This window comes from Topomyia yanbarensis, chromosome 3 (genome assembly GCF_030247195.1).
Source record: "Topomyia yanbarensis strain Yona2022 chromosome 3, ASM3024719v1, whole genome shotgun sequence".
Taxonomy (NCBI): domain Eukaryota; kingdom Metazoa; phylum Arthropoda; class Insecta; order Diptera; family Culicidae; genus Topomyia; species Topomyia yanbarensis.
The window spans coordinates 251,285,633-251,305,391 of record NC_080672.1 but is presented as its reverse complement, the minus strand read 5'-3'; the positions used below and the strand labels follow the sequence as shown (position 1 = coordinate 251,305,391).

Here is a 19,759-nt window from a genome sequence, read left to right as displayed (position 1 = left end):
CATGTCATCTTTTTTTACCTCCGGGTGGGCGTGATGGTATGGAAATTCGTTGTATCGCCTCGAGGAACGACGTTTCGTACTTGGTTGGTTGGCCCAACAACAACAACAACAACGATTGTGACGACAACTGGAATGTTGAAAAAATAGATCCGAGAACACATGTTTCTTCCTCACAGATTCATGTACTGTGATTAATTAATTTCCTCTCGTCGTCGTCTCATTAGTGTGCGAGAGAGACATGAAACGATTTCTCATTATGAAATTACGACAAATTTATGAAGATGTTTCACTTGTCCAGAGAATGAAGTGTATTTCGTCAAACACAGTACGCCTGCAGGCCTGTCCGGGTTTTAATGAATTCCGAGCGAACGGAACAACCAACTAGAAAAAAACGACATGTTGACTGGACCTCCTCTGATTCCTCCTGATTGCAAATGTGTGTCACCACGATGATCAAAAGCCAGTAAAGAATGTTTGACTTTCGAATGGCCCTGTGATCTTTGCCGAGCTGTTTCTCCTATCCCGTAACAAGCTGATGACAAATTTATGACTATTTTGAAGTGAGTTCACGGGAGAACGCTTCCAACGTCACCGGTGGCGTTGGTCAATTTGAGATACATCCCGACTCCAGTCTCTGAACATTTGAATGTTTTCGCACATACTTCAACACCCTTTGATCAGCTCACACCATTGAGCCATTACCTTCCATCCCGCTCACTGATAAATTACTGCGTGTAATGATTGATTTTCCATTGGTTTGCGAAGTGACGGGTTCTATGCTGTCACAGATAGCTCAGCGGACTACTTCGCCGTTGTGACGGCAAGGTTGTTAAGAGGAAACACTTGTTCAAACAAAATGCTTGCTTGGATTGCTCCACGAAATCGCACAAGTCGGTGCCGATGACAACGATCGAGACGATCACACCTAGCTACAAGAGTAGCAACAGAGCGCGCTGCTGTAGCAAAGCAGGCGATGAGTGATTTACTGATTTGCCATGATATTGCTTCGCTCTTGGCATACGCGGCTATCACGCACGAAGCATGGCGTACCTACTTTGTTGGGTTTCGTTGTATGCTAATTCGCTTTCGGTTGTACCTTGCCGAGCAGAACAAGCGCGCAATATTCTTGCACGATTTGCGCCGTGTATGTGTATTCTAATGACAGGAAATGTTAGTTTTTTTTCTTTTACATCGTTTGTTGGCTCCCTTGTTCGTGAATGATTTGACAACGTCAATGCATGTGTTGTTTCACCTTCGGGGCCGGCAGCGTTGAACCTTTCGGTTCGGGTGACATCGGGTGTAGCCGCACATCAAAAGTGTCTTAATTATAAAGTTAATGTAACGACACTTATTCATACGATTTTGGTTAACAGTCCGACTCGGACAGACTTATCAGCTTCGTTTGCACTGGGCGTTGAATTATTGATTGGAATTATAATTCCGTTTAATATTCAATCCAGTGACATTTCCAAGTAATACCATACCGCCGTTTTGGTCCGATAGGAACGCATCGGTATGATACTAAATGAAACGCTTTATTGTTTGTTCGAGGATCCCCGAACATTGTATGCTCTTTATTGGGTGCTAACTGTGTTCGAATTTCTCGCAAAACCCATCTACGATCCTTATCGTCACAGCGCGATCCTAGCGGCACAATTCATTAGCACGTTCTCGAAAACAATCGAATGTCGTCGAGTATTAAAACACGTTGTGCTGCGATCAATTAAGCTAAGCTTATCGATGGTATATCAACAATTGAAAATCACGACTCGCGGGCCAGGCTGCTGCTGCAAGCAAATATGCATGTCAGACCAACTATCAAAATATGTTTAAAAAACGATCTTTATCGCACGTTTCCTTATTCGGTCGTTCTCTGCCCGCTGGTAATGCTACCATACCCGTTCCGGGAAAAGACAAAATAATCAGTAAGGTTATGGGCGTGCTTCAGCGGCAACCACGTAGTTTTGTGATTCGCACTATGGTGACTGTCAGTTGAAGTGGCAACTACTGTGAACACAGGCTTATCACCTTATATCGATTTCGGCTCTAGTTGAAAGGTAGACTCCGATCGGACACCTGGCTAACAACCAAGTGATCCGAAACTATATCGTCTCATGGTGGAGTTTCTAATGTACCACCACACCATCGCCCACTGGTATGAAATTGATTGTAAACGCTGGCTTTTTGTTTGAGAATAGATATCCGATAACATCTCCAGGACGGAGGTATGACTCTACCCATTCCACGATCGGATGATTGGAACAACATCTTTCAATTTTTCATGAACCTGTCAGCCAACATTTCCGATAAGGGCGTGAAATGAAGACAGGATCGCCGCGCGAGTCTGAGCCGCTCTTCAAATGAGACCATCGACGCGAGTGTTGATAAATCAAGCAAACCCGAACTCCGTGAGGCGACAGGGCTAATGATCACTCCCCCGGCGACGACACGTCCGTTATAGGTCTCCGACCGAAGCGTCGGAAGCGTGCAGTGTTCCCGCGCCAATGGTTGTTGTGATGTGAAAAGGTAAATAAATCAATCTTTCCCCCGTGTGTGTTGCTTTCATTCCGGGTCACAAACGTAAATTTATCGCGCCTTTTTGATCTTGCTACACCTTTGGCCCGGCGATTGATGGCGGCAGCCCGGCAGGGTGTTTGATGCAGAAGGAAGTGTTCCGTGAAGTCATTATATATTTCACACCTGCATTTCAAAAAGTTTTGAACTAATTAATTTCCGACATGACGTTTGGGGAGTTCGAAAAGAGAAGAAACGAGACTATGATGAAGGCCGGGCAGAATTTATGCTAAGGGGTGCACGCCATTGCTAAACGTTTTGGTACATTAGATATCAATAAGCAGTCCGTTCGGGGACGTTGATTAGAATCTATCCGTCGGTTTAAATACCTAAGTTAGGTTAAAAAAAATTCTAACTCAAAAACTTCTAATATTTCAATTGCATTCGGCACAAAAGCATGATTAGCGGGACGTAAGACAATTATGCCATAGGGCATCCCATGAGTTTTATAATAAACTGCTAACAATTTCTAAAGATTTTTATGAATACGATTCTGACATGATAGGCGTAGATGTAAATATACGTGCCATGTATTGAATATTGCAAAAATCAACGCATGTACTTTCAAGTATTGATTTTACAAGATCAGATATTATACGAAGCTTATCATTTCATATTTTTCTGCTTTGAAATATCGATGGTAAAATCTCCCGAAACATTAATCGAAAATAAATTACATGTAACGAAAACTTGCTTTTCTAAAATTATTGTATCTGGCGAATGTAGAAAGTAGAAAATAGTAGACGATACTCTATTGGGTTGATCCGGAGATTTAATTTGTAATCTGATATATGGGTCATTCCATGCGAAGTGAGCAAGGAACGTGTAATCGACCTTCACAGATTTGAACCAAATTCGGAGATATGTTCAAAAGAAAATCAAGGTTATGGCAAATGGCCAAAACGGGGGGTGCTCCCATGACCCGAGGGGTGAATTAATTGACACAAAAATTTGGGTTTTTATATATTGGCCCTAGATGAACAATTCCTCCAAATTTGGTTCAAATCCGTGCAGGTCTATTTCAAATTTGCATCTTTTTTTGATCACTTCACTTGGAATGACCCATATACAACACATGGTAAAATTATAACCGATTGACGACCTGCACCTACACCAATCATGTCATGCCGACAGATGTCAGCAATATCCAACGATCTTTGAATTCTCCGCATCACCGATCAACACCAATTCAAATATCAAAAATACTATGCCATCACGATTATCTAATGATATAATCTTCAACCTTCGTTGAAAATATTGTTGGAATGTTATTGATAAAAAACTGAAAATTCAAGTGTGGCAACACTGGTCACTGGATGGGATGTGTGTCTCCCTGCGAGAAATTCGCCGCTATTAAATGTCAAAAGAGCTACTAATCTGCAAGCTTCTCTTTCAGTTTCGAGATCGTAAGATGTAATGCCCCTCAAGAGACTAAGAAAGCCTACCTGGTCGCTTTGTTTGAGGATACGAAATAGTGCGCCAACCACATCAAGCTAGCAACCATCATACCGAAAGGCATCAAACTGGTTTACCGGACTCGCCTTTAGTGGACCTTCTACAATAAAACAATCCCAATTGTCCTTTTTAGGACCGATCATTATATTGTATTAAGAATTTTTAACCGAAATGTTCATTTTACATTGCATAACAAGCCCTTCTCTTCTGCCGACTTGAACTATTTCCAATCTTGAGTCTGCGCAGCGGCGGTACTGGTTTGTTAGTACATATGCAATAACACTTTGAAAATGTAAAACTCTGCGCGTTTTCTCCAAAAGTCTCTTAAGTTTGCGTGTTGTTTTCAAAAAAGATGTAGTTTAGTTAAAATATGATACGCCAACGAAGGAGAGAGAAAGAACACGAAATCGAAACTCTTCGTGTGAATATAATGGTTGCACTGAAAAGGACAGGTTCGCTTTTTTCTCGGTATCGTTTTACTTACCGACCAAGAAAAGCCTTAATTCTTTTCGGTCTATATGGGCAGCAGAATGTTAAGCAACACACCATCGTGGGGAATGGTCACGCTGGAGAGCAATTCGTTCAGCTCTTCGTCATTTCGAATTGCCAGATGCAGCTGCGGGGGATAGTCCTGGTCTTTTTGTTTCCACAGGCTGCTTTTCTGCCAGCTCCAATATTCCGGCGGCGCGATATTCCATCACGGCCGCCAATTAGACGGATGCTCTGGCCCCGACACACTCGGCGGCCTTTCTCAGCAGACGGGGGATTCGGCCGCCAGGAAACTGGAGACCGGCACGAAACGAGCAGGTTTCTAGTTTTCATTCCATCTTTCTTCCTTTATCGCATACAAACATAGCGAACGTATATGTTGTGAAGCCAGCACGAGTTTTATACACGAATGATGTCGCACTCGCATGCTACCCCCTGTTTTGCACTCGGTTCAGTTTCACGTTCGAAGCCGTCTAACGAGATCAGATACTTTGTCAAAGAAGTGGAGCTTAAAACGAAAACTGTTCAAGATTTGCGGCTCGGTACATGTAATTAGCAGGAACCAGTTACGAACAAGCTTCAGTCAGATGATTTAAAACAGGTTTTTCCCGTGGGTTTCTGCTGATTCCGACCCGTAGGAAATAAAAATACTAGTTGGTGAACGAAAAGATTTTCAAATTTTGTTTTTGGATAGCACTGATAAGGGCTAATTCGTTTTCCAAAGGAAATATTCGCTGGGTTGGTTGGAAATGATCGCTCGATACTAGTTTAGACAAACAATATAGTTATGCAAACTAATTATTCCAGGCAGCTCACGGAGAATCCTAATTCTAATAATTACCTACTCTCCTGATGTTGAAATGTTGGCTCTGGCCATCCAATATGGTTGACTAAAATCACAATTCTTTCTGCTCAAGATTTGCGGCTCCGTGCATGAAATTTGCGGTAACAAAACAAAACTGGCTTAGGTCGGATTTTTTAAAATCCTGTTTTTTGTTTTGTATGCTTTTTTCAACCAACATAAATGATAATAATTGCCTCTACTAGTCGTAGGTAACGACACAAGCTGATTGATCCACTTGCCGTGTACAGCTTACAAATATTTCCGTCTTGGTATTGTGCAGCCCTTGGAGGATATGCTCCGATCGCTCGCCACGAAGCAGTAACTAATTTACTCGATATGAACAAGGGCGAGCATAGCGTAGTTGGTAAATCGATTGTCTTGTACGCTGGTCACCTGGGTTCAAGTTCCAACCCCGCTCATAGGGCTAGAGATTTTTCTTAAGATTTTTCCATAAGATTAAAACCTCTATAACCGCAATAAAAATACTCCATATGAATTTATTGTGTAACCCTGTTGAAGTCACTCAAAGTTATAGCAAAAACTGTGGTTGTCAAACACAAAGTGTTGCGCATCGCTCTGTACGGGACTCTAATAATACACAGACTCTACTCTCATCCACCCACTTGGCCCCAGAAAGCCCGAACAACGGCTAAACAAACCGACGCCACTCACGGCCTGCTGATTGCTAATGTCAATAGCATGTTGTTTGTCTATGTCACAACACGGATTACCTCTAATACAATTAGCCCTCGGTAATTAACATCTCATGCCGTACGAAATATGAACCAAACTGGGAATTATTTTTTCTCGCGCAGACATTGTCCTTATCACATCACGTGGTGGGTTGCACATCGGCTCGTTCATCATCATCATCATCATCAGCATCATTGCCGCACACCGCACACGAAAGCGTTTTCCATTATCATGAATTTTTAAGCAAATTTCCATTGACGATAATCCTTTTACTCACGTTGTTTCCCTTACCCTCCAGCCGTCCTCGGTAGGCGATGCTTTTTTCGTATTTCAAATTCACTCTGTTTAACAACCGCTGTGATTTTTTTTTCTCATTTTTCAATACATCACAGTCGGCGTGTTATATTACATAGCAATTACAGGGCTGGAATACATTTTTTCTTCTGAATACAAATTTCTCGTAACCTCTAAAAGCGTAGTGAAATGATGCAGTGAAAACTGAAAAGTGCTTGTCGTCTTTTCCGCGGGAGTAATGTCGTTGCTGTGTTTGATAAATAATTTAAACCAATGCTCTCTGGTTGATGTTTTATTACGTCCTTTTCGTGCCAGACTGGCGTGCAAACGACACAAACTCCATTTGTCAGCTGCTAGTGCGTTCTGTTCTAAATTAATTTCTCTTCTCCATTTCAAGTTCTAAATTGATCTAACTTGCTCGATTCGCCCCCACTCTCGGGCTAGCTCCACCATTATTTTCCATCAAAAGTCAATCAAAATACAGAAAATTTGTCATGTTTGAAATTTACTGTTCGATTTCGATCAACCATCATTTATCACTGTTTAGAAGTCATCGCGCGCTTTGTTAAGCCGCGAACAACACACAGAGCGTTCTCCGGAATTCGCTTCGACTGCCTCCGTTCGCCGGCCCTGTAGCACACGCTCGTAGGCAAAGGTCTCCAAGCCGCCTATGATGGTAGTCACAATCTCGATGATAGATTTGCGCGATTGAACGAACGGTTCAAGCGAGTAACTGAATAAACTTCTGGATATTGGTTGGCCTAGGTTGACTTCAATGATAAATGCAATTGTACCATGCCTCGCGCTCCTGTTATATCCGACGACCGGTGATTACGGCACTGGAACAAAAGTGTCAAAGCCTTTTTCTTTTCAGCATTTCACATTTTCAATTGAATGATGTCCTTTCGAAACGGGCGGCTGACAAACGACACAGAATCAGGCCCAAGTGTGTGTTCGCACCAAACTCGACGGTCTGTTTGCCGAAAATATCCAACTGTCAGTCAGTACCGTCGGTTCGTCTGTCGCTGATGGAGCACGGATCGAGAAAATCAAATTCAGATAAATCATGAAGATGATATCGCTGCGAAGGATTATTTATCATTTATGTGTTTCGATATTTATTTATGCACTATTCAATTGCGAACATGCGAAGTGCTTCGGCGGATGGATGATTTTCGACTACCAGCCGCGACCACCGGCCGTGCTTTGTCTCGTCGAGTGTGACGTGAAGATCCACTGTCTATCACCAATCAACAACAAATCAAGCCGCTTAGAAATCCCGTCTAGATCGGGGCAAGCTATTGACGGCTCTTCATCAAGTGTAATTTACAACGAAATAAATTTCAAGTACTTTGCTGTCTAGTGCAGTGTAGCCTTGCATAAATTGCTAATTGTGTGTACAAAGGCCTCCTGCGATGTTCACCTCATTGGGAAAGGATAACCTTTTTGGAGCAGCTCCTTCTTTGTGCTGACAATGTACAAGAAATAAAATTAAAATCGAACAGAGTAGCAATAAGGATGGGTTAAACACGTCGTTGCCAAGCAGTAGACCCTGGAATCGGCCACGCTGGAAGCTACTTGAAGCAGAAACGTAAAACTAATATGATACGTCTAATAAAATGAGCTTGTTCATGGTCTTATCCAGGAAGTAGACAGCTGACCGTGCGAAGACAACTATTAGTTTGTAATGTTTATTAACAAATATGTACTAATTTAGCGAAACCTACATATTTGTCAAAGTACATCACTTAGTCGGTGCAAAGCGCACGAATCAAGTTAGGTCGCTGGCGCACGCCGTCCACCCACGCAACCTCAATCTAGCAGTATGGATCGAAGTAGCTGGTCACGTTCCACCAATTCAAGCCATCACAGACTGCCGAGTAACTCGCAAAAATGAGTCCATACGAAAGACTGTGTCGTGTCGCATAATAGAACGTGTAAATTCAACTAAACTACACCCGTATGTCTAAGGCAAATTGTGAACAATTTACTTGCCCCCCATACCGCCTGGTTTCTACTTCCCTCCCATACGAGAGGTCCGGTCAGGTGTGAGAGTTTCACGCCGGTCTCCCGCCGTCATAGCAGGCTGTGGAACGTGGAAATGTTTTATTTGCTTGTATTTCGATATGCATTTACATGCCGGAATACTAGTTCTAGCAGGGCCGGAAGCTAATCAATTACAGTTTAAAGGGGAGCTAAGCTGAGCGTATGGAGGATAGCTTTTATACATTCGGATCATTTTTTAAAAGAAAGCATTTCACTTTGGCCGATTTCTTGAGCCTTTCATACTAAAACAAACTCGAGCGGCAGTTTATGATGTCAGAGAATTCATACTATATAAATGAGCGAAGCACTTTATTCGACATAGACGAGGAACCCTTTCCTTCTATTGCCCATTACATTTAGACGCCAGTGGCTATAAAACTCACCGAAAAATAGACACACAACCTCTCCGGTTCCAAAAATGTACGCTTGACCTGGCCAGATGGAAACACGGTGTCTAAAGGGGTAATTAAACGCAGAACAATACCCAATAACCAGCAAGTAATTTAGTGACCATGATGATCAAATTATCATACTTTTATCTTCGAGTTTTATGTTCCCGCTAGACTCGGTTCGAATAGCTTACCATCACCGCCTTACCCTTCAGCAGAAGCGCCTCCATCGTTTGGCTTATTTACATAAGTAATAAAAAGCTAAAAGGAGCTAAGTGCAATGCGGTGAAAGATCCGAAAACAAGAAAGGTGGCTTCCGCTGCTCCCCTCGGCATTCCTTGCCAAGCAAGAACGTCCTATGTAGTACCCGAATGCAAACAAATACGACATTCATTCGACAAACACTGGAAGCGTGTGATTCAATCTGATTTCTAGGAAAGTCACGAATCTACTGGTGAATTGTTATTCTTGAGTTAAATCCCAGAATCGAATGTAGCAAAGTCACCGCGCGTCCGTTAGATTGGAATGTGACTCTGTTGAAGCCGACAGCTCGAACGACCGGATGACCACGTTTGGGTGCGACTGCGTCAATAAGAATGTCAGATACGAATACAATCTACATATCGATTGATGTCGGGAGCACCGAGAAGCGTTACAACTAATTAGTAACCTAGCAACACCCAACTGTTGTTCATATGGTGGTCTTGACTACTCCGAAGTACTCGGTGGTGACTAGTCAGTGTTGCCAGCTAAGCGGGTAACCCAAATACGATCTGCGGTCGTAATGTCCGACTAATAATTCACTTGATTAACAATTAGCCAAATGCAACATCACGCAGCCATCGGTACAAGGCTGAAGGGTAGTGAGCACCTTCCGAAGAATCAATAATAACTCCAACCCAGTCGAACACGCTTGCTTCGATCGTGGAGGGAACGAATCGAGCATGTCTGTGTCATTTGCCTCAAGAAACAAGCTGAAAATAGGCGCATAAATTGGTAGTGAATATTAATGAAGCCACGCAGCAACAGAAACACAGCACTTTGGTCGGACAGGGCATAAATCAAATATAGGAGCGGAATTCAAGACCCCCAAAAGGTTCAAATGGGCCTGCAACTGGGCAAGAAGAACAGGTGCGTGCAATACTTTTCTTCGCACTACCAACGGTAAATTATTCGGCCGCATGGAATAAAACATGAACGACTAGTTGAAAACATTCATAAAACCTTATTATAACAATAAAAAATCGAATAACGATAAAGTATGCTCTGATCGATTTTGCATACCATTAAGCCAAACTCCGATTTTGGTGTTCCGTTTTTCGCTGCTGTTGTATCACTCAAAAAAGTTTAAATTTACATAAATGTTCACGCCCGTGCATACATTCCACGTTCCATTTTCAACCAAATATGACACTTGTGGCAAAAAAGGAAAACATTAGAAATACCGTCGAAAGCGCAGCCTGCTGACATTCGCGACGGAAGAAGCGAAGCAACGACCGGCAGAAGAAATCGACTGAATTATTACGAATAATCGGCAGTGTGACAGGAAGATGACCATTTATGAAGTTTTAATAGAAACATTTTTAAGGTGTGCGCAACGCCGCGTCAGGCAGTCGCGCTTTAACAAACGTGTGTATGTGTCTGTTCGTTCGAATGACGGCTATTCTATTAGGCGAACAATGGGCATGTAATGGCTTCATTATGAAGTAAGTACATGCGTGTAGAAAATGACTAGACGTCTGACAACCGTTACTAGTTCACAAGATTGCATTTGGCGGTACATAGCAAGCTTGGGGTAACGCCTTTGATCTATTACCTCGCCCAATATCGCGAAGTATTGGATCGTTTCCTCTGAAATTTATTTGTTTTTAACAGACACATGACGGACACATCGAAACTTTCCACTAGGCTTGACACTTGCATCCGATTCAAAACAACCAGCTAGGCAAAAGGCTAAGACTCAAATACAAATTCAAGATACGAAAGGTCGGATGCAAATGAAGACCATCCACGGAAACAGCCAGCAGAACAGACGAAGTCATCCCGAAACCCTTCCGGCAACGGCAGAATCGGTCCTATTTATTAGTGACAAACAAACCTCCCTCATTTTCTACGTCAGCAATGCATTCAAATTACTTCACTTTCTCGCTTCATTTGCAAAATCATTGGTCTCGCCTGTTCGTCATGCTTTTAAATTTTAAACGCATAAACACAAAGTGCTTCCCTGTACGAAGAGCTCCGCTGCGGTGCTGGCAGCATTCCCAGACCACCCCAAACCATAACCCGGCGAGAGCGCGGGTCGCTCCAGCTCGCTTCACTGGAGGATAGACGATTATGTGTTATAATTACCATTCATTATAAAGTTATGAAAAAGTAGCCCACTTGCCTTCCTCCACATGTTGCACCGGGTATACAGCCCGAAAACGGGTGCTTTCTGGTCCGCCTTCTTTCGAGCGCCGAGACAAAAAAGCACCCGATTATTATGGATTCGGAAGGCAAAAAGCAACAGTGCTTGGTAACATAACAGAACACTAAACACTTGATTATTGGGTTTAAAGTGCGAAAAGACGATGATTGGGGCGGAGAAACAGCGCTTTAAATTATAACTTTTACGCGCTCTCAGGTTCCTTTTATAAGATCTCTATTCCATTCCCATTCGCTTGCCTGTGTTTTAGATGTGGCGGCACACGATTCTTTGGCCGTCTGCGATTCTGCTCGAGCCTCTAGAACTGCTAGCTTCTCGTGAATCAGAGCGATTGTTTCTGCCTAGTAGTAGTGAAGACCAAAATGGAGTAGGCATACTTTACACGTCTTCTCCTACGGCAAGAAAGCGGACAGGAGAGAAGCACTTTTAATGATTTTTCATACATCATTCATCTGGCTTCGCGTTCTGTTGAAACCAGAGCAGCAAATTCTTCATTTGCTCTTTTTCCATGTTCGTGGTTTTTGTGAGCCACACCACATCGAACCAATTCATGCCTGGCTTGATAATTGCTTTAATGTTTATTCAATTGAGAATCAAATCGAGTCTGTGGTTCTTTCCACCTTCTTTTGGGGTTCTGTTTCGTTTCACTTCGCCGTTGTTGTCCTTGTCGTAAGTATACAATCAAGATGATAACAACCGAAGAGAAACATTCAACATGGCGTCTTGTTTGCGGCGGCAGCGGTCCAAATCTCGATTGTCTTGTTTGTCTCGGATGCAGCAGGATTTTTTGTTGTTGCCTCCATTTCTCTCGGGGTGTCCACAAAAAAGAAAACACAGTCAATTTGAAAGGGCGCTTTTCGACCGCCACCGCCGCCGCCATGAAAATGTGTGAATTTTCGCTCTCTACTTCAGTCGCAACCAAATTGCGATGCTCCAGCTAACCAAGCAGAGACGAAGGCTGATAAAACTTTTGCGATAACTTGGTAGAAACAGAAAACAAGCTTGTTACGCCTGGAGGAAACATGGTGTTCTTTTAGTTCGTTGTTCTTTTCCATATCATGCCACGGATATCACGACATACAGAGAAAAATAAAACGGAATGGCGCCCAAGGCGTGACTTCGCCGTGGCACATCATAGTTCACCAAATGCCAGAAGCTGGATCGAATATCACAGTAGGCGATGTTAAAAAGCCAGTAACGCTAAATGTGGACCAACCGCGGAGTTAATCACTTTTATCAATGCCTACTTGATTGAATTCTCAGCCATTAACCGACGGTCGTGCTGTATGGCCACTGAGGAAGAAAGCACAGGAATACCATATGCTAGAAAAGTTATACGGCACGGTATTATCACCGTCGATGGCCATCTCGCCAACAACGATGGAAACATAGATGAATTCGTATCTTTTGTTGCTCACACAAAGCCGCACCTTCCAAGGCCAATTATGTTTTCGCGGGATGGGTTATCTGCGTGTTCGACACAGGGTGCTCCATGTTCTGGCAATTTTGCCTTTTCAGAGCTTCGGCCACAACAGCACAGGCAGCAAGTCGAAAAGTCCGAACGAACAAACAAAACCACAATATTACGGTTTTCTCTGTTGGTGAAACACCACAGAATGACCGAAAACTGCCGGTAGCGGCTGTTGGAAATTATAGAAAGTTTTTCACTTACTCGCTTACTCACTCTCCATCTTCACCGCTCTAACAACCAAACCACGGAATTGAATATGAATTTTCATACCACACGGTCATTTCTCATTTTTTTTTTTTCTACTCGCTTCTCGCTCGGCGCCATTCACCTAACACAATATTGTGCAATTAGTGGTTCTAGCTTGAAAATTAATCATTTTCCCCCACCTTTTGTCTCATTCCACTACACCAATCGAACCTGCAGCTACGGAATGGATCTGAATGGAGCGCGAAGGAAAAACGCCACCCGCGAGACCACAAGCACGCTGAAAGCGTGGCTGAACGAGCACAAAAAGAACCCGTATCCGACCAAAGGCGAAAAGATTATGCTAGCGATAATCACGAAAATGACCCTCACGCAAGTGTCCACGTGGTTCGCGAACGCGAGACGGAGGCTGAAGAAGGAGAACAAGATGACATGGGAACCCCGAAATCGGGTAGAGGACGACGATGTTAACCTGGACGATGACGACGACGATAACAAGAGCTTGAAGGACGATAAGGAGATTTTAGGTGAGTAGTTTTTAAACGCAAATCCTTGTGTTCAATGTGGATAGAGAGGTAAAATTGTGCCTGTTTCGTGTTCTATTACAGATTCCAAAGACTCCGGTACAGGATCGAGTGAAGATGGCGATAGACCCTCACGGTTAGACATGCTGGATCGACCAAGTAACAGCGATTGGAATGGATCTCGGAACGGCAGCGGGCCAAACTCTCCAGACATCTACGATAGGCCCATGCCAGGACATCCGCTGCTTCACCCCTCCCATTTTCCGCCACATTTACGAGCCTCAATAGGAACTACCCCGGAAATCAATCACACACCTAGTGGCAGTACAAATCCCAGCAAGCCGAGAATATGGTCTCTAGCTGACATGGCCAGCAAGGAGAATAAAGACTCCGAATCTTCATCACCAACGGCAACAGGATACTCACCGGGTAAGATAATTACACCGCTGGCCGGACGAGGTCTAAATCCGTTACATCATCATCCCTACATGAGGCCTGAGTTTTACCGCAACCTTTACGGCCCACACCTGACAGCAAGCTCACCGGAAGTATCGCTGCTGGAATCCTACCAGCGTACATTCGGAGCAACGCTAGCCCATAACGGAATCCCCGTCGGCATCAATCCTCTGATATCCAAAGCGTCCGGCAGTGGGCCTCCCTTTGCACCACTGAGTCTCACCACCAGCAGCAATCCAAACATGGCACCCCAACCAGGAGCGTCACCTGCCTCGAGTACATCCTCTGGTCCAGAAAATCTCACCCCTTCCTCACCTCATACCGAAAAGCTTATATCCGTGACCAAACCATGACATCTGGAAATCAAGTAAGAGAATTAACCATAGCCATAGTTTCTAAATTCGTAAAATAAAAAATAAAAACAATCAGACAATAATGATGAATGTGATTATGAGTTTTTTTACCATTCTCAAACCATCACGATCGACCAGCAAATCTTTGCAGCTTTTCTCCTCTTTGCTTCCGTTGCAAAATGGTGAATCACTAAACAATAAGCAAACATTAGCAGCAAGGAAAGCGCCACTCGATTTGAAATAGAATACTGCTAAAGCGCAATCAATAAACAATCGTTGTTCTTGAATTTCGGCAATTTTTATGTGACACCCCGGGCGTGTTTATTTCAGTTCTAAACAAACCACTTTTTTCCTGATACTCCGCTGCTTCGCCGCTGGCTGTCGCGCAAAATCCAAAAGCCGACGGCAAAATCGCCCACAGACAAAGCCAAACGATGGGTTGTGTGCGAGACGCACTACTACCGGCGAGAGGTAATCAAAGCAAGCGGTTGCCTCTTGTTTTCGATAAGTTTCAAAAAGTTAAATATGTAATGGTAAAAAGAAATACTGAAGTGCAACGAATTAGTCATAAAAAATCGGAGGAGATAAAAGAGGCGTTTAAGAAAACGGAGTTTCGGCTGAGGAAAGGGAGAACAGTGCAAAATTGTATCGTCCAAATTTAAGTTTATTGTGTCTATAAAAAGCGCTCGGACGCAGTAAAGTTTGAATCTTTTCTTTTTCGGTAAAAAAGGAACTTTTTTTGTATATTGTAATAAAATGTTTGTATAAATGCAAATAATAAATGGAAACATTTAAGCAAAAGTGTTGTAAATAAAGAACTATAGATAAAGGAAATAGTGTATGTGATATTAAAATGTATTAAATAATAACTGATAAGAAGTAAAACGCAACGCGACGAATCGACGGTTTTTATTCCTTTTCGATCGTGTATCGTTCATTTATCGGGCGAATTTTTTTTTCAAGAAATCGTTCCTTCTACTCTTAGTCAATTTACGGTATCACTTAGTTTCCTCACCTTCTGGTAGTTGGCCGTTGCGTTTAGGTTTTTGTTTTATTCGGAGAAACTGTGAAAAATAAGAACATATCATGGGAACTCACTTAAAGCCATTTCACTAGTTCAAAAAATAGCGTTTGCCATCTTCTCGAGGCTTCCACAATAGAGAAACAAAAGTGCTACCAAATGCTTCAAAAAGTAGCAATGTATGGAAAACCCAAGTAGGAGGAAGAGGCACAGTAATTTGTATAATTTAACAATCATTCAAGATGTAGACTACTGAAGAGACTTGTAGAGGTTTAGCAGGTCTGAAGCAGGAAGGAAGAAAAAAAAAACAAACATAAGCAAATTCGAGAACAACAACCTATGTAAAGCTGTATAAAATTAACGTTAGTGAATTATTTAACCATCCTATTTATTTTGTAATAAGAAATAAGCGTTGAGTGTTCAAGTGCAGGAAAATTACAACACCCTGTAAAATGAGGACATTTAAATGAATTTGACTAACTAAAACAAAGTGGAAATCGTATATATGAAAATTAAACTTTATATATTATTGAGGTAATGAATTAAAGTAATTGTACTGTAAATTATCATACTGAACAAGAAGGCAAGAGACAACAACAGAAAACCAATCGTAATGTTACTAGTTGCAATAAAGAGAATGACGAATGAAAAAGTCAACATTATAGAAAAATGGTTCTTGTGTATTTTATATGTTTTTGAAAGAAATTGTCATCGTTTGGGATGTTCTGAAGGGTGTCGATCTTGAATAAAATGGTAAGTGAATCCAATCCAATGCAATTTATTGGGCGTATTATTGCTGAAGCTGAATGGTTTGACTGGTTTTGTTTGTTGAACCTTGATTTATGATGAGAACTGAATTCATTGAACATGGTTGGGTTCAGATTTTTCCTGTCCGGACATGGATAGACAACACAACATTTGATAAGACATTTGATAAAAATGGAGTATTTTGGGTCAATTTCCATTACGAATTTGTTGAATTATTACTGTTCTGAGATGACTTATTATAAACATGGCCGTCGGTTGCAATTAATCCGATATATGGAGGGACACACACACAGTGGTCCCACATTAAAAAACGTGGTTATGAACAAGGATGTCAACGTAAGTGCGGCCCAACTTCAAATAACTTGATTCGAGATATAAGAGAAAAACACAACTACCAGTATTTCATAGTAAACCCATGTTTCTTTTAATTTGTGATTGTTAAACACTTTGAGTCCAAAATGAAATAATTTAAAGAATACAGAAAGTTTCAATTTTGGTTTTTTTATAATTTATTCAAAAGAGTTCAGTCTTAAACTATGTTAATCATCGATCGACGCCCCATTTGCCATTATTACGGACTCACAACACTTTCGGAACGAACGACAGGTTCTAATATAATAGCCCGGGTCCATATCTCTCCAGGTTTTTTTTATTGAGAAGGTTTAAAAATCTCCAGAAATCCTAAGGTTTAAAAATCTCCAGAAATCCTGACCTGTAGTATATTAGCACTGTGTGGAAGTAATGATTCACTTTCGGGCCTAAGCACTAAATGCACTCCTTACACTTTTTTCGCCTTTCTTCCCCACATAACTACATCAAGATATTAGGGATCATTCATAAATTACGTAAAGTTTTAGGGGGGAGGGGGGTATGACAATTTGTGACATATAATAAGTAAGGGGAGTAAACTAGATGATTAGCCGAAAAAAATATTTTTTTTGAAGAATTTGTTACGTAATAGGGGAGGGGGGATAGATAAATTTGTGACAATTTGTTACACGGAGGGAGGAGAGAGACAATTTTGAGCAATTTTTGCGTTACGTAATTTATTACCTTACTTCGTTTCGTTGTGCTTTTGAGTTTTGTTTAAACTTTCAACTCGTGCTTCTTGCCTCCATCTATTACATCTCCATTTAGCTCTCGTCTCAGTGAGTCATTTAGCTCCCAGCCTTATCACGCGTAGTCCCCGGCGGTGAACTCACCCCACTCCGAGTGAGAGTTCCCCGAAAGGGAAATTTCACCCGACACCGACACCCGTTTCTTTGAGCTAGCTAGCACCCAGCCACGGGGGTGAATCTTTCACAGTAGGATAATATCCCGCCGGTAAATTTCTCCCGATATGTTCGTTTTCGTGAGCCATTTTGCTCCCCGCTTCGTTCCACTCTACTCGATTCAGTCCCCGGCGATGGACCCAGCCTACTCAACGGGCTAGCGATTCCGAGTGGAGCGTAGCTTCAGGTTTACTGACACCAAAACAATCCATTGCTAGTTATCCGACACGATCTACTCGTTCTAATCGCCGGCGGCGAATTTAGCCTGATAGGGTGTTGAGGTGGGACCGGCGATACCGGTAAAGCCTGACGTCCGAGCTTGGTGCTACGTCGCGTACTGATCAACTGGTCCCCGGCGGTGGACCTAGTCAGCACCGGCGGAGAGTTCGCGGCCGTGGAATTTCTCATGAAACATGATTTGTTTCATTTGTTCGAACTTCTTCGAACCTAAGGCATTCGAAGACATTTGTTCTGGTGTCTCCTTCCCGTTCACACACTCCGGGCAAACGAGTAACGAAGCATGTCCAAACCGAAGCAGGTACTTCGGGACAAAAACTGCGTTTAATTTAAGTTCACCTCGGAATGCTTCCTATGCACCCATACCGACACATTTGGTATGAGTTGGTGGGTCCTTCATTTTTCGCGTTGTCTCACTCTTGCTGACACTTAGCCAACGCGTCGCTCTAACTAGCCTCCTTGCATTTCGTGTATTCCTCCGCTGGTAGCATTGCGCGTATTCAGCCAGAGTGATGCAGATGGGAATCATCCCGGCAATGACGCATACCGCATCCGATGATATCGTTCTGAACACGCTCGCGTCACGAACATCCATTAGGCTAAACGTGCTTGTGAACTTCGTCCGGTTCCGCATTGAGTTCAGTGCAGCATCCCCGGTCAGTGCGCCATACCTCAGTATTGAGGATGACACACCCGCCAGAAGACGTCTCGTGATGTACCTTGCTCCTCCGATGTTCGGCATGATCCTTGCCAATATGCTAGTTGACCTCGCAGCCTTCTCACACACATAGTTGACATGACCGTTGAAATTTATCCAATCGTCGACTATCACACCTAGGTGTCTCGGCACATGTCGCGATGAAATTGGGCGTCCGCCGACGCTGATCACAATACACAGTTTATCAAGAGTGCCCAGCAGGTATATAGGCCGATTTACTAGATCTTCTGGGCTTGGCAGCAACGCTATGTGTTGGATCTACCATCCACCTGATAGGTAGCCTTCATCCATACATTTTTATAGCACTATGCTTTCCGATTACTACCAGAACGTGAGAGGAATGAGAACGAAAACATAAGAATTCCATCTAGCGCTTTCTACTAGTGATTTCGACGTCATAGTCCTAACGGAAACCTGGCTGCGCGAAGACATATTAAACGCTGAACTTTCGTCGAACTACGTAATATACCACTGCAACTGCAACTCAACAACCAGTCATCTGTGCCGAGGCGGTGGCGTCCTAATAGCGGTAAAGAACAACCTCGCAGGTTCGCAGCTAAGCTTGTCAGGAATTGAACGCTTGGAGAAAATCGCCAAGCGTTTTGCTTCCTGAATCAATCTGTATATGTTAGCTGTGTTTATCTTAGGCCAAATAGTGATCCGGATTTGTATCACACGCAAGCTGATGCCGTTCAAACTATCCTAGACAGTGCTGGCAGCACCGACACTGTTCTCGTTTTTATAGACTACAATCTTCCACGCTTTCAGTGGTCGCTCGATCTGAAAATCTAAAAAAAAAAATTAAAGGGTTGTGTACAGGACACGACCACGGTGACATTAAAAATGTAGCTTTTTTCAAGAGCGTGCAAATGTATTTTATCTATCACACATATCGACTCAAGTTCTTGCTCACTCGCCTGTTTTTTATGTTACAATTTGCTATATACCCTCCCCATTAAAACATAATTTATTGAAGGTCTTTTAACGGTAATCTATGAATTAATCAAGTATCTCACTAGGTGATTGGCATTATTTGGCTAATCCATCTAGTAAAAATAGGCTGGTCTGTCCAGAAAATATATTTAAAAGAAAAGTTCCATATTTAGAACCGTGACGAGGAAGCCCACGCCCAGCAACGGAAATATACAGATTCTTCATGAAATATGAAATTTCATTTTCCATTTAAATTTTCAATAATGTATTAATGAACTTAAGTAAACAATCTTAAGGTTAAGTATTTCTTGATCGATTAGTGGTGAAAAAAATGAAATTATTTGATAAATTACATTGTTATGCAACGTTCGCACTACCAGTTAAAACGGGTTTTATGCTATCTTGGTGACATTTTCTCTTGTTGCTAATTATTAAAACGTGTTATAACTCTGTAGTGTAAACATTGTATTATTAAACCAATTCTGCAGCGTTTTATGTTATATAGGTGTTTTATGTGGTAATAGGACTGACATAATTATATACAGCGGTTTGTTGCATAATTTCAAACAGATATATTTTAAAATTTAAATTAGT

General features: G+C 42.3%; 1 protein-coding gene across 1 annotated transcript in view; it reads left to right on the top strand.

Annotated features, from left to right (window-relative positions):
• LOC131688478 (homeobox protein caupolican) overlaps positions 1-15,885 on the top strand; it is a 123,206-nt gene extending 107,321 nt beyond the window's left edge. Inside the window, exons 4-5 of the mRNA XM_058972757.1 lie at positions 13,104-13,411; positions 13,493-15,885. Of these exons, the coding sequence (XP_058828740.1) occupies positions 13,104-13,411; positions 13,493-14,217 (1,033 nt within the window). The 3' untranslated portion in view covers positions 14,218-15,885. The remainder of the gene's footprint in view (positions 1-13,103; positions 13,412-13,492) is intronic.
• Positions 15,886-19,759: the final 3,874 nt, after the last annotated feature.